Source organism: Astatotilapia calliptera, chromosome 1 (genome assembly GCF_964374335.1).
Source record: "Astatotilapia calliptera chromosome 1, fAstCal68.1, whole genome shotgun sequence".
NCBI classification, from domain to species: domain Eukaryota; kingdom Metazoa; phylum Chordata; class Actinopteri; order Cichliformes; family Cichlidae; genus Astatotilapia; species Astatotilapia calliptera.
The window spans coordinates 17415844-17430068 of NC_137422.1; the positions used below are offsets into that span (position 1 = coordinate 17415844).

General features: G+C 42.2%; 2 protein-coding genes across 2 annotated transcripts; one reads left to right on the plus strand and one right to left on the minus strand.

Annotated features, from left to right (window-relative positions):
- Positions 1–753: 753 nt before the first annotated feature.
- On the minus strand, positions 754–5070 carry LOC113019976 (potassium-transporting ATPase subunit beta). The gene is made up of 7 exons (XM_026163678.2): positions 4585–5070; positions 3098–3226; positions 2900–3013; positions 2583–2788; positions 2422–2484; positions 2069–2161; positions 754–1213 (listed from the first exon to the last, which is right to left on the minus strand). Exons 1-7 carry the CDS (start codon positions 4694–4696, stop codon positions 1055–1057), a joined length of 876 nt encoding a protein of 291 aa, XP_026019463.2. The 5' UTR covers positions 4697–5070; the 3' UTR covers positions 754–1054.
- A 1166-nt stretch (positions 5071–6236) lies between these two features.
- grk1a (G protein-coupled receptor kinase 1 a) lies at positions 6237–12959 on the plus strand. Its single transcript, XM_026165497.2, has 7 exons — positions 6237–7194; positions 7616–7743; positions 7900–8057; positions 9517–9600; positions 11229–11353; positions 11582–11783; positions 12176–12959. The coding sequence occupies exons 1-7, from the start codon at positions 6493–6495 to the stop codon at positions 12466–12468; spliced, it is 1692 nt and encodes a 563-aa protein (XP_026021282.1). The 5' UTR covers positions 6237–6492; the 3' UTR covers positions 12469–12959.
- The last annotated feature ends 1266 nt before the right edge of the window (positions 12960–14225 follow it).

Sequence of the window (14225 nt, forward strand, 5' to 3'; positions counted from 1 at the left end):
ACACTCGTATGTCTTCACACGCATATACACTTGAGCAACATCCCCTTCTAGATTGGTAGGGTTTAATATGATGTTGGTCAACCATTTACATCTCTAACAGCTTCATCTCTCCTGGGAAGGCTTTCCACAGGATTGAGGAACGTGTGGGAATTTTTGTCCATTCATCCATTTGTGAGGTCAGACACTGATGTTGGATGAGAAGGCCTGGCTCAGGTGTGGGGTTGAGCTCAGGACTCTGTGCAGGCCAGTCAAGTTCTTCCACACCGAACCTGCTGTGGTTCTACGTGGCCTACCTTGTTGTGGCTGTTGTTCCCTATTGCCTCCACTTTGTTATAATACCACTAACAGATGACTGTGGAATATTTAGTTCCACATGAATGTTTATAGAAGCGTTCATGTGTGTCTGTCCACGTGATTAAAACATTCACTCGTCACCAAACACAGTAATCCTTTCCACGAAAACGACAGCAGGCTTACGAGACCTCAGGAAACCTCAATAATAATAATGTGAGACACACCTACACGTGTCCGTCTGTGTCTCTGTATGTGTGCACACCAGCATGCTTGCACCGTGTAAGCTGATAACTTACAAAGTCTGCAGTCAGCACATCCCTGAGAAACCTCCTCACTGTCATCATCCTATTATCTCGAGGAGACGGCAGCCAGTTACAGACACTCTACAGCTGATACTCAGATTTTTATTAGTCAGAAGTGACCGTTCTGATTTTGCTCATTCTCATAGTCAAAACTATATAATTGTTCATATCATTTTATTTGTTATTATTCAGACTCTTCATTATGTTGCTTAAATACATTTATCCACTGTTTCTGAGGACACATTTGGAGGTCACAACGCTTGAATTTTGCTCCTTCAGATTTCTAGATCTTACAATTTATTTTGCAACAACATTAATAAATTACTTGGAAACTTAGGTCTATAGACTGCTTAAGTTGAATACAAGTGGCTTAAAGGCGGTTTGATAAGTATCCCTACAGATCCAGATACATGATACTAGCAGGTGAGTAGTGGTACTGTGTGACTATCTGACATGGTTCATTTCACTGCTTTGAGGTAAAAGACGACTTTCCCCTCATAGGGGTCGTGGATGTTTTCGTAGCTGATCTTTTCAGACACCACTCTGCACTGGATCTTGGCTTCCTTCTCTCCGACCAGGCTGAACCGAACGGCCACCAGTGGGTTGACATAAGTAGGCTGTAAAAGAAAGAAAGAAAGAAGAAGAGGCAGAGTGTTGGTTCCTTACCCAAGTGCAACATAAGAACGAGGGTACCTGAACAGAAAAAAAAGTGCTTATGATGTGGCACCGAATCATCTCAAGACTCTTATGATAAAATAATGGTAGAGAACCTGCAACAGTATAAATAAAAAACTCCAACAATCCAACAATCATCAGTGAACAAGCACTCAACAAAGAGGATTGTGAATTCGGTGTCCATATCTGACATCCAGAGATCAAAGCAAATGAGACACGATGTTTCTAATTTTAGCACTTCTGTGCATGTGAACAAAGGGAGACACAAACATTCGTTTAAAGAGCGAGTTCTGGTCAAAGCACTGAAGATCAAAGTAGTTCCACCCAGAGTAAATGTCTGGCTGTGTTTTAGGGCCAAATACCATAACTGTAGTTTTGTTTGTATTTGGCTCATCCAGGCCATTATAGATGAAAATCCCAGGGTGTGATCTCCATAGCAAAATAAAACGCCTCTAGTGTTTTCCTATATTTAGCCTTTATTGGACAAAATGGTTGAGAATGGGCAGGAAATTTGGTCCAGGCTGAATTAAACCCAGGTCTCTGCAGCCTTTCAGCACATAGCCATGCTCTGCATCCTGTATGCTCCACTAATATGTTTCATCTTTGTTCTTCAGTTCAACTCATGTTATCAAATTAAGTAAGTAATGAGGTTAAGAAAGCACAGAGTGACCAGTTTCATTATTTCTGTGTATCAGGCTGGTGTTTCACCCTTTTTATGTATTTGTGCTAAAAGCAAATGAAGGTTACTGTACATGGAAGAAGCCTCCTGAATATTAGATCATTATCTGCTGTCTTACCTGTGCTAGATTTCCATAGTATGGGAAGTAGGAGGGATCCATGATTCCACCGTCTGGGAAATACTCTATTTTTGCCACACTGTCCTCTCCATCCTACATCCAAACAGAAACAGAGTTTTATTTTATTGAAAGAAGATCTTGATTCATTTTGTGAATCTTTGTTAAACTGTGGCTGATGAGTTTAAAAGGCAGGAGATTAACAGACAGGAAGCGTGTGATGGAAAGAGCTGTGAAAGGTGGAAAATGTGTTGAATCCAGTGTTTTTCCACAGTATAGAGTCACCCTATACCCACTACTTTTTTCAGATATTATACTACTACTTTACTACTTTAAAGTAACTGCATGCAGCTCACCAGTATGGTGCAGTTCACATATGGGGGCCGAGCGGTGTTATTAGAAGGCAAAAAGTCAATAATCTGCAGACAAAACACAACATTTGCTTTTAGTTCTGGTTATTATATGATGTCATTGCTTTTCTAGCTTAAATATCCTGACAGAGTGAAACCAAACGCACCCTGTTCATCTTGATGACGACACAAGGCATGGTGCTGTTGTAGCCAAAAGTCGGATCCTCAATTCCAGAGCAGGGTCCCAGCATGCTCTGCGTGAAGGGGCAAGCCCACTTGGTGTGGTGGGGGGCAGAGAAGGTCTTCTGGATGAAGTACTTCCCCTTGGTGCAGTTGTAGTTGTTGCACTCCAGCTGCTTGGTGTCATTGTAGGCTAAAAGAGAGAGGTGAAAACAGAGCCAGGTGTCTTTTTTAAATTTTCTTTGACATATGTGCACATTAAAAGTTACATAATGCAGAATAAATCGTGTATGGGAACACTAACGCTTCAGGAAGTCGTGAAGGATGTTGGCCATTTCCATACAGCTGGCCTTCTCTGACGTGTTGTAGGAGATTTCAACGTCTTCCTCTCCGTATGTGTCCGGCCACACCATCACCCCTGAGTGGGAAAGCAGATGCTTATGAGGCACTGAGATATCTTTTGTGATTATTTATGTATTTATGTATTCATGATTTATGTAACCTGGTGATGTTAGTCGATCTTGGTAGTCAGGTTTGTAGGGACTGATGGTGTACATGAGGACCCAGATCGCCAAAGAAAAGAGCCCCGTCATGATGACGTAAAAGGCCACATAGTACAGACTAATGTACACTGTGAAGGAAGGAGTTTATTAACACACCTTTATGGGTACATCAATAAGTGTTTTAGTTATCAATGTTGCTCACTCTGAAGCTTGGAAAATCAGAGTGAGAGAAAGAATATTTACTGTACACACTAGCAAGGCAGCTCTGCCTAATGTGGAAACACAGAGGTCAAGGTGTCCTCTGCTGCTGCAAACTGAATTTAATCTCATTGTAAGGTCAAGCAGAGAAGGGTGCACAAAACTTATCATTACTTATCTCTCGCTGCTCTAGGAGTGCATGACATGTGACTGGGATCACGCGTGTCTTTCAGCAAACACACACACACAGATACTGTTGAGGCCTTTTATGTTTTATGTGAAAGAAAAACAACTACACTCACCGGCCACTTCATTAGGTACAGCCTTTCAACTGCCCTTTAATGTAAATGTGTAACGAGCCAATCGGCCCTGACTTATATGATTTAAAGAGGGTTTACAGAGAAAGGGCCGAAAACAGAAAACATCCAGAGAGTGACAGTGCCTTGTTGATGCCAGAGGTCAGACTGCTTTAAAGTGATAGAAAGGAATTAGTAACTCAAATATTTACTTGTTACAAGCAAGTTCTGCAGAAAAGTACCTCTGAAAGACAGCAAATTAAACCTACAACAACATAAGATCACACTCGGTGCCATTCCTGTCATCGAAGAACAGGAAGCTGAGTTACAGCTTCACACAGTTTCAATTTCTGCTGTGACATTTGAATCTAGGGTCAGAGCCCTCAACACACCAAACCTTAATGGTAGCAGATGGGCTACAGCAGGAGAAGACCACATCTGGTGCCATTCCTGTTAGCTAAGAGCATGAAACCGAGGCTACTTAACGGATGGGAAGAACTGGTCAGTAGAAGATGGAAAAATGTTTCCTGGTCTGATGACTCTCGTTTCAGCTACATTCACATTTTAGGGTCAGAATTTAGCATTAACACCATAAAAACATGGCTCCATCCAGTTCAGGATGGTAGTGGTGTAACAGCATGGGGGATACTTTCTTGGCACGCTTTGGGCATCTTAGTACCAACTGAGCTTCATTTAAACACCACAGCATTCCTGAGTATTCTTGCTGACCACATCAAATCCTTTATGAGGACAGTGTGCTCATCATGCGCACCATGTCACAAAGCTCAGATCACAGCAACAATTCAAAATAAAATACAGACAAAAAGAAAAGAAAAGATTTAAAGGTTATTAGGACAATTTTTAACATGTAACTTGACTGAATGAGTGCTATCAGCATGTTTTAAATAATCTGAAAAATACTTGTTGCAAGCGGTTTAAAAATTCTAGTCTATTTAATGCAGGAGAGGTTAGTGAAGTCATGTCCTTGTTACCCCATTTCTCTGGCGTTCTTCCCATAAACGTCCCATTTTCCGAGTTCCAGACAAAGCGGCCGAAGTCTTCACACCGCTGCCCGCAAGTCCTCTTTTCCTTCAGAGTGGCCATGATGGAGCTTCACAGCAAACCTTTTCTCTTTCCTTCTCTCAGCTCAGTAAAGACAGCTGTAATATTTCTTTCTTCCCTCTCTCGTCCCTCTCCAAATCTTCTGAGGAACTTTCAGCTTTTGTGTTAACGTCTTGCGTCCAGTCTCATTCTTTTCTGCACTTACAGTCGGTCCACAGTGTGATGTGTGTTATCTTTCACTATGTATTTATGAGGCCAAGATAAGGTGTACCGTGACAGGAGCAGGTAAACTTCCTTCATTAGCAATGACGTCCTTGATTCACTGGAGAAACACCAGGATCACCTTGAAAAGGTTGGCTACTACTGATAACAGGACTGATTTAAATCACTGCAAATCCAAACAGAAATGAAAACCTGAGTCAGTTTGGCCTCTGAAACATTTGACTAATTCTGATGTACTAAAGCACAAACTTTATAGGTACTAGCCCATTTTTTGTGGCAGAGATTCAACAAGATGCTGGAAATGTTCCTCCAGCAGGGATTTTGCTCCATGATGACATGACAGCACCACAGTTTCTGCAGATTTGTTGGCTGCACATCTGTCACATCCTAAAGGTGCTCTACTGGATTGAGCGTAGGTTATTTTAATACAGGGCTGCAAAAACTTCAAATTCAGTTTCAGGTGGAGGCTCCGCCGGCTTGCTTCACTGCTACTAAGTTCATATATTTTAATGACACCAGCTACTCCAGCTACTATGAAGCATTGTCATGTTCAAGAATCCAGTTTGAGGTGATCTGAGCTTTGTGACATAATACATGATCCTGCTGAGGTCCTAAAGGGATGGGGGGGTGATACAAAGCATATTTTCATTTCATCTAGTGTCCAAATGTTGCTCAGAAATTGAGACTCTGGCATTTTTCAGCGTCAGGTGCAGTCTTCTGCTGTTGTAGGTTTGATGTTTCGTGCATTCAGAGATGCTCTTCTCCATACATTGGTTGTAACAAGTGATTGTTTGAATTACTGTTGCCTTCATATCAGCTCGAAGCAATCTGGCCATTCTCCTCTAACCTCTGACATCAACAAGACATTTTTCCCCAGAGAAAACTGCCGCTCACTGGAAGTTTTCTCTTTTTTCTCTCTCTGTTTCCTTTCCTTTCTCTTTACCCTAGAGATGGTTCTGTGGGAAAATCCCAGCAGATCAGCACTTTCTAAAATTCTCAGATCAGCCTGTCTGGCACCAACAACCATGCCACATTCAAAGTCACTTAAATCACTTTTCTTCACTTTCTTAATGTGCAGTTAACAGGTGTACCTAATAAAGTGATGGAGAACTTTGCTCTCTCTCTACACTGCTGTCATTACTGTCCCGCTACATACATGCATATTTTTACCTAATTTGTCTCTTTTTCCTCTTTCATTTTCTGCCTCTACTTTCCATCGTGTTCCCTCACACCTTGTTCTCGTCCCGCCTCCGGCACAGAGCACATGGTCGGGCACGGGGCAGAGCATTACAGAGATTCAGCGTGGATAAGTGTCTTTGAGGAAAGGCGATGAGTCAGGTAGATCTGCATGTGTGTGTGCATGTGTGAGAGGCAGAGACTGTCAGGGAGGGAAGTCACTCTGCAGTGAGCAGATGCTCACATGTGCGAGTCACTCTGCTTCTGAATCACCGGAGGAAGAAGTCCTCTCTTACATCACTTACTTCTCTGTGATTTTTGTCTGCATTTTGCGATTTCTTTATTTCGGTTCTCATTTGCAGACTTTCCCATCTGCTTTTTCTTCCCTGTAACACTTTAGTTGCATCTCTTTATCCTTCCCTCCTTTTCTCTTATCCACCATGGATATCGGTGGCTTGACGACAGTTGTGGCCAACTCTGCCTACATCTCGGCCCGCGGAAGCTTTGATGGCACTGCCAACCCAGCGGCCAACCGAGACAAGAAGTTCCACTCCCGCCTGAAGCTGCTTCACATCACGGTGTGCGAGGGTCTGCGGGAGACTTTAGACCTGGGCTTCCAGACGGTCTGTGTGGAGCAGCCCATCGGCAAACGTCTCTTCCAGGAGTTCCTGGAGTCCAACAACGAGTACAAAGGCCCCAGCCGTCTGTGGAAAGATATCGAGGAGTACAACAATGCTGAAGATGAAGATCGAGTCAACAAAGCGTGCAAGATCATATCGCGTTATATGGAGCCTGATGCCAAGTATTACTGCCCCTTTCTGCCAGAAAATGGCATCACGAAGGTCAAAGAGAAGCACCAACAGGCTTCTGACGACCTTTTCAACGAGACCATGGACAGTGTGATGGACTTCCTCAAGGAAGTGCCCTACACGTTTTTCCTGGAGAGTATGTACCTGAAGAGGTTTCTGCAGTGGAAGTGGCTGGAGATGCAGCCCATGGGAGATGACTGGTTCATGGATTTTCGTGTACTGGGGAAAGGGGGTTTTGGGGAAGTCTTTGCCTGTCAGATGAGGGGCACGGGGAAACTGTATGCCTGCAAAAAGCTCAACAAGAAGAGGCTGAAGAAGAGAAAAGGCTATGAGGTAAGGAGTCATGCCACCTGCTCTATTATAGGTCCAGCAGTTCATGAAGTTGTTCAAATACAGGAACCTTTTTGATTTAGTTTCCATGAGGTTCTGCAGGACTTTTACCTGCAGTAGCTGACCAGCCTACCTGTCTAAACAGTCAGTGTTAGGATAGAGACTTACAGGTGAGCACCATGGGCTTATATGATTAGTCCTCTCGGCATTAGTACATTTTGATCTCCTTATAGCATAAAGTGCCAATCCTGTCATGTTTATAAATGGAGCGGACCTCGACTGAAGTCTCCTGTCTCTAGTCATCAAAGCAGACACAAGAAGACGCTGCTAAAGTTGGAGAGCTGGTGCAGCTGGAAATGCAAGTTCAGATATTGTTACTCACAGAGTTTCTCATGTCTCCTGCTGTCTCCTCTGCTGCCTGCAGGGCGCGATGGTGGAGAAAAGGATCCTGGCCCGAGTTCACAGCAGGTTCATCGTCTCTTTGGCGTATGCCTTCCAGACGAAAACAGAGCTGTGTCTGGTCATGACCATCATGAACGGCGGAGACCTGAGGTTAGATCATCTTTTCTCTTTGACCCATCATCCTACACCTTTTCAGGCTCATAGAGGTAATTTAACAACTTGCAACCCCAAAACTAAGAATTATTATTGCAATATAGGGATTTTTGCCTTGGATGAACCTACAACATCTCTCTCTGATCGCATTAGGTACCATATCTATAATGTGGATGAGAACAACCCGGGATTTGAAGAGCCACGAGCCTGCTACTATGCTGCGCAGATCATCCAGGGCATGGAGCACCTCCACCAGAAGAGGATCATCTACAGAGACCTCAAACCAGAGAATGTGCTGCTGGATAATCAAGGTAAAACACTCGTGAACAAGATGACTCCAAGGTAACTGTCTAGTCTGCAGTGCTCATGCCACCACGTAGAGACAATGTAAACATGAAAGAAGCGATAGTATGAGGTCAGCAGCTGGTTACCTGCAGGATCATAGATATCACATTTAAACAATTTTCAGACTGGTAATACAGTCACGTGAAACCTATTTCCACTTCTTGCAAGGACACAGGAAAATCCTATGTTTAACATCTGGCAGTGACCATCAGTTATAGACACAGACAATAAGAGAGGCACTCATGGGACTCGAAGGATCCTGATTTCTGTGAGAGAATTCCACAACAGGAAATATGACCAGAGAAGAAATTAAAACCATATTTCAGAGCTTTTTTTTTTTAATCAAAATTGATTGAACATCCTTTACACACCGTTTGTATGTTCGAGTCAGCATATATATTTTATATATAATTTAAACATATCCAAAATCGTTACATTTCTGCATGTTGTAAAATCAAGAGGTTTTTGAGAAGGAGCTAGACTCCTGCACTTCCTCCAGGCTCTAGAAAGTCTAACTCCCTACAAGATCATCAGCCTTCCCAGATTAGATCAGGTCAGTCTACAGCAAGTGTGCTGCATAAAGTCTTATTTTTTTAGCCCAAATAATGCCTGTGCTTCTCTGGTGGGAGGGGCTTAGAGCGAAGAGGGGAGAGCTACAGGGGGCATCAGCTTTCCTGTTTTTGCAACCTGTGGCACCGTTCTGTGGTTATCCTGCAAAACATAGTTCATTTCAAATTTGCACAAAGGATTTATTGGAGGGCTGATATTATCATCCAGTATTAGCTATTTACCGATTTATTGGTATCTGCATTTATAACGACTGCTGAATGAAAATTGAAAAAGTAAAGAAGAGATGGAAGAAACACCCTTCGACCATTGTGTGACTGCTGATGTTACATAGTTTGCTCACTAGAGGGCAGACTGCAAAAAAAACGACAACAAGCTCATCCATTTTTGTTTCATAAAATTGAAAATTTTATATCAAAATTGAGATATCAGATTTTTAAATAACACAAGATCGATATCAGTCTTGAAAGTCAGATATTGTTCGGACTCTAGTATTTATTGTGTTTTTAAGATTCCCTAATGACGCATTTAGCCTTAGCGCGCTATATGTTGCAATAATGGTAAGAATTATGCTTCTGTCTCACCTAACTTTATGCTAACGTGTTTTCCAAAATGGTGAACTATTTCTAAAAACCATTACAAAAGCCTTGTTGTAGCTGCTTGTGCAATTACAGCTCTTCACCTTGACTTGAAATAGCCTCCTGAAGTTAAAACTGACACACACACTTCATACCTACATTACACACAATGTGTTTCACAGCTAACAGAAGGATATCTTTGGGTTATCACACTTCTGCAGGTTAATGAGTTGCTTATCATATCTGTGACGCTGACATTAACCTGTTTGCTCTCACACAGGTAACGTCCGTATCTCTGACCTTGGTCTGGCTGTGGAGCTGGCTGATGATCAGTTTAAAATCAAGGGCTACGCCGGCACTCCAGGTACACCACAGAATCCTCAAATGGAAAAAAAACAAACAACTAAACTCAGTGTTTCTGCACGTAATGTGTGAAATTTACCTTGCAATATACTGAAATACAGACTACTACATTTACATTTCACAGTTGAGGATTTTACCTCAGGTGTTTAGCTCTTTGCATACATGAGCTCCAGCGTTATCAAATTAACATTATCATGTGAAATAAAGTAAAACCGCTCAGAGATCATTTGTTTTACACAGTATGATAATAGCGAAGTGTACTTTTGTTCAAGAAAGCCAGTGAAAGTTTATTTGTATGAGACTTTTGATCAACATATAATGAAAACAATGCAAAATTAAAGCTGCAATCAGAAATGCGAGGGCACTCACACTGGGTGCATCGAGACATGCTAAACACCTCCTCTGTCCACTAGGTGGCGATGAAAAATATTCTTTTAATTTTCTGTTCCTCATCATTGGTAGATAGGCAGCAGAGGAGACAGCAGATATTACATGCCACCCAGGTCTTTAACTTCAACCTGAGATCATGTTGATCTCCTGAAATCCCGAGGAGGAGTTCGCTAAAGTACGAGGCCTGAAAACTGTGAAAATTTTAGCTAACATTACACATTAAATTCAAAATGTCTGATTTCCTGTTGGGTTTAGGATATGGCTCCAAGAGATTTTTTTGTAAATCTTGATGTCTTTTATCGGGCTGTCAAATTTTAGACTCCTAAATGAAGAATGGTGTGAGGGCTAGTTTTTTTTTTTTGTTTTTTTTTTAATTGTAGCTGGCGCTGTGGAGCCTTGTTACAATGGTCAATGGAAAGGACCATAAAACATGAAACCTACTTCCTGTTTTGCGGTGATTCACCCTGCCACCAGGGTGCGCCATTCAACGTAAACCCACAATTTTAACACTGAAGTATCATCAAAGTGTGATGTTTATTCTGACCGCTTTTGAGGTGGATGGGGTAAACCTGGGAGAAGCAATACATCAAAGTCTCAATAACTACATGTCTTGCTCCCACTAGGTGCCACTCTAACTATTCAAACCTGTTCAGGGTGGGACTCTCAGCATGCCTGTGAAGTTTAGGAGACTAAATTTCTTTGAGTTATAGCAATTTCGTGCTTCATGGCGAAGCATCAAAATTCGTCATGCCATCAGGGTCACACCTTTTGACAAAAACTCACATTTTTCAATGTGAACTAAAACCCACTGTGTGCGGCTTTCCTGGACAAATTATGGTTGCTGGCAATGAAATGTGTTTAGGGGCGGAGCCTTATCACACCTGAGTGGTTTGGTCCAGACTGGAAAATGTATGAGTGAATGAGATCAAAATGAAAATTCATGAGGAGTGATTACATTTTGCAATGTCGCCATGGCCACGCCCTTTGACAGAAACTCAAAAGCTCCACATTTCAATATGGTCCAGATCTATAGTTCAGACTGAGCAAATATGAAGTTGATCGGATAACATCTCTAGGAGTTCGCCAAAGTGTAACATCTGGAAATGGCAAAATGTGCACTAAAATTGAATCTTCAATCAATAGATCCCCTGAAATACAAAAGCGTCTTCCCTGCTAATGGAGGATACTTTGCATCCTGGTCGTTTTCATCCACACTCTGTCACACGCTGTCACCTGCAGGTTTCATGGCTCCGGAGCTGCTGAAAGGTGAGGAATACGACTACTCTGTGGATTATTTCACTCTGGGAGTCACTCTGTACGAGTTTCTGGCTGCTAAGGGGCCCTTCAGGACCCGAGGAGAGAAGGTAGAAGCACTGAGACGTGCTATGTGCGATCTCGTGTCATTTTCTTTTTGAAGCAGTTTGTAAATTTACCATTTGATCTTTCTGATCTTTTCTCCTCAAGAACCTCTCGTTTCTTTCTGTCATGCATCTTGCTGTCTGTGCAATTATACAGATTTTAGAGTGTTAAACAAACGTGACAATCAGGTTTTCATTCACCTTCTTTTTTCTGCTTTGGTTTTAATGTTAAAGGTGGAGAATAAGGTGGTGAAGAAGCGGATTTTGAATGATCCGGTAACTTATCCGGAGAAGTTTAGCGAGAACGCCCGGTCCATCTGTGAGGGTCTGCTGTGCAAAGAGGTCGACAAGAGGCTCGGCTTCAAGAACGACTCGTGCGATGAGCTGAGGGCGCACCCTTTCTTCAGTGAGATTAACTGGAGGAAACTGAATGCAGGTCAGACAGAAACACGCAAGGAACCCAAAGTTCCACTGAAGTCTCCCGTTTGTAGTGTCGGCTTTCATCATGGTTGCACTAACACACATCTGTGCATGAGGTTTAAAGAGCGGGACTGGTTTCATTTAAAGCTTGGTGTGATCGGTTTTAGTGCTGATAAAAATCCAGCTGTAGAAACACTCACTCAGACTTCAGGACCTCCCCAACATTAGAGATGATCCAAACCCACATTTATTCTGTGGCTTTTCATCTTCTTATCTTCTCTTTTTAAATGGGCCACAGAAATAAATTCAGCCAGAGCCAAAGCAACAGTTTTTTGCTTTTAATAAGGACAGTGTGTCACCCTAGGGAAGAGATAAGAACCCACGTCTCTCTGTGTTGTGTCTGCACAGGGATTCTTACGCCCCCTTTCGTGCCGGACTCCAAAACAGTTTACGCGAAGGATGTCGACGACGTCGGAGCCTTCTCCACGGTTAAAGGCGTGCAGCTGGACGACAAGGACGTGGACTTTTTCGACGAGTTCGCCTCGGGGAACATCCCCATCCCCTGGCAGGAGGAGATGATCGAGACCGGCATCTACGGCGAGCTCACAGTCTGGGGTCCGGGTGGCACTTTACCCAACGACCTGCGGCGGGAATCCATCCTGGAGCAGCCGCCCAAGTCCTCCACCTGCGCTGTGTCGTAAAGGGTTTCAAATGACATGAACTTTTTGCTTTTTTGAGCACTTTTTGTACAGGTGGTCAGTACAGGTTAGACATAAGTGTATTTCGTCATGATAAAGTTGCACTGGTGGAACTGCTCTGAGCCATAATCAGGTTTTTACAGTATTATCTGCACTTTGTGTTCAGTTTGTTGCTGTAATGTCATTTTGACTTCTCTTTGAGTTTTACAGGAACGATTGCTTATTCATTGTTTGTGCGCGTGGACCGCAAAAAACAGAGAATTTATATATTTTATTATCCTGCTTTTGTTTGTCTGCTTTCTTTGCCAGCATTCAGACTCTCTGAAATGCAACTTAATTAATCAAAAACACCTGCACAGGTGAGAGCATGTATGCAGGTTTACGTCTGTGTTTCCACTTTTCAGCTCTAACATTTTTGCACACTTTAATAACAGTCTACTCATAGCTGTAGAGATATTTATGGATTTAAATAAATACTTTGCCATTAAAATCAGGATTTTGTGTTGTTGTTTTTTTCCTCCACTAATACACACAGTGACAAAGACATCAGGTAATAATAAATATTCATCCGGTCCTTACCGAGTTTAATTCAGTGACAGCAAGGAGCCCAAATCATCACCCCTCCACCTCCGTGCTTGACAGCTGGAGTGTTTGTTCTGTGTGGTTTTTATTCAGCCCTGAGCTGTGCTGTCATGTTCCTTTTAGAGAGAAGACACTTTCTCCAAATAATCCATACTGTCATGAACTTTAACATAACACAACTACAAGTGCTGACCTTGGTGTGAATTTGCTGGTACATCCACTCCTGAGAAGGCCAACAGATGTCTTGAATGATTTCAACTCTCACTGTGGAATAATAGACTTTAAATTGTCTTGATGCATGCTCAATCATCCAGGTAAGTAAATCTCCAAACATTGATTCTGTTCATCCTGACGTCCAGATGAACAGTATCAACTTTTGGAGACTTTAAATTGTAAAGAATTGATAGTGTTATAGTTTTACACTATTTTACACACTACAGTTTAAGCACCAAATGGGTATAGTGGGTAGTGGGTATAGGGTGACTCTATACTGTGGAAAAACACTGGATTCAACACATTTTCCACCTTTCACAGCTCTTTCCATCACACGCTTCCTGTCTGTTAATCTCCTGCCTTTTAAACTCATCAGCCACAGTTTAACAAAGATTCACAAAATGAATCAAGATCTTCTTTCAATGAAATAAAACTGTTTCTGTTTGGATGTAGGATGGAGAGGACAGTGTGGCAAAAATAGAGTATTTCCCAGACGGTGGAATCATGGATCCCTCCTACTTCCCATACTATGGAAATCTAGCACAGGTAAGACAGCAGATAATGATCTAATATTCAGGAGGCTTCTTCCATGTACAGTAACCTTCATTTGCTTTTAGCACAAATACATAAAAAGGGTGAAACACCAGCCTGATACACAGAAATAATGAAACTGGTCACTCTGTGCTTTCTTAACCTCATTACTTACTTAATTTGATAACATGAGTTGAACTGAAGAACAAAGATGAAACATATTAGTGGAGCATACAGGATGCAGAGCATGGCTATGTGCTGAAAGGCTGCAGAGACCTGGGTTTAATTCAGCCTGGACCAAATTTCCTGCCCATTCTCAACCATTTTGTCCAATAAAGGCTAAATATAGGAAAACACTAGAGGCGTTTTATTTTGCTATGGAGATCACACCCTGGGATTTTCATCTATAATGGCCTGGATGAGCCAAATACAAA

What these genes read in the sequence shown, in the direction of transcription:
- LOC113019976 (XM_026163678.2), bottom strand. Translation starts at nt 4,696, where the DNA reads ATGGCCACTCTGAAGGAAAAGAGGACTTGCGGGCAGCGGTGTGAAGAC. An exon ending in AGATCGACTAACATCACCAG is followed by an intron (nt 3,014 to 3,097) that starts GTTACATAAATC and finishes TTTCCCACTCAG; the next exon opens with GGGTGATGGTGTGGCCGGAC. An exon ending in TCGTCATCAAGATGAACAGG is followed by an intron (nt 2,485 to 2,582) that starts GTGCGTTTGGTT and finishes TTTTGTCTGCAG; the next exon opens with ATTATTGACTTTTTGCCTTC.
- grk1a (XM_026165497.2), top strand. Translation starts at nt 6,493, where the DNA reads ATGGATATCGGTGGCTTGACGACAGTTGTGGCCAACTCTGCCTACATC. An exon ending in TCAGGACCCGAGGAGAGAAG is followed by an intron (nt 11,354 to 11,581) that starts GTAGAAGCACTG and finishes TTAATGTTAAAG; the next exon opens with GTGGAGAATAAGGTGGTGAA. An exon ending in CTGGAGGAAACTGAATGCAG is followed by an intron (nt 11,784 to 12,175) that starts GTCAGACAGAAA and finishes GTGTCTGCACAG; the next exon opens with GGATTCTTACGCCCCCTTTC.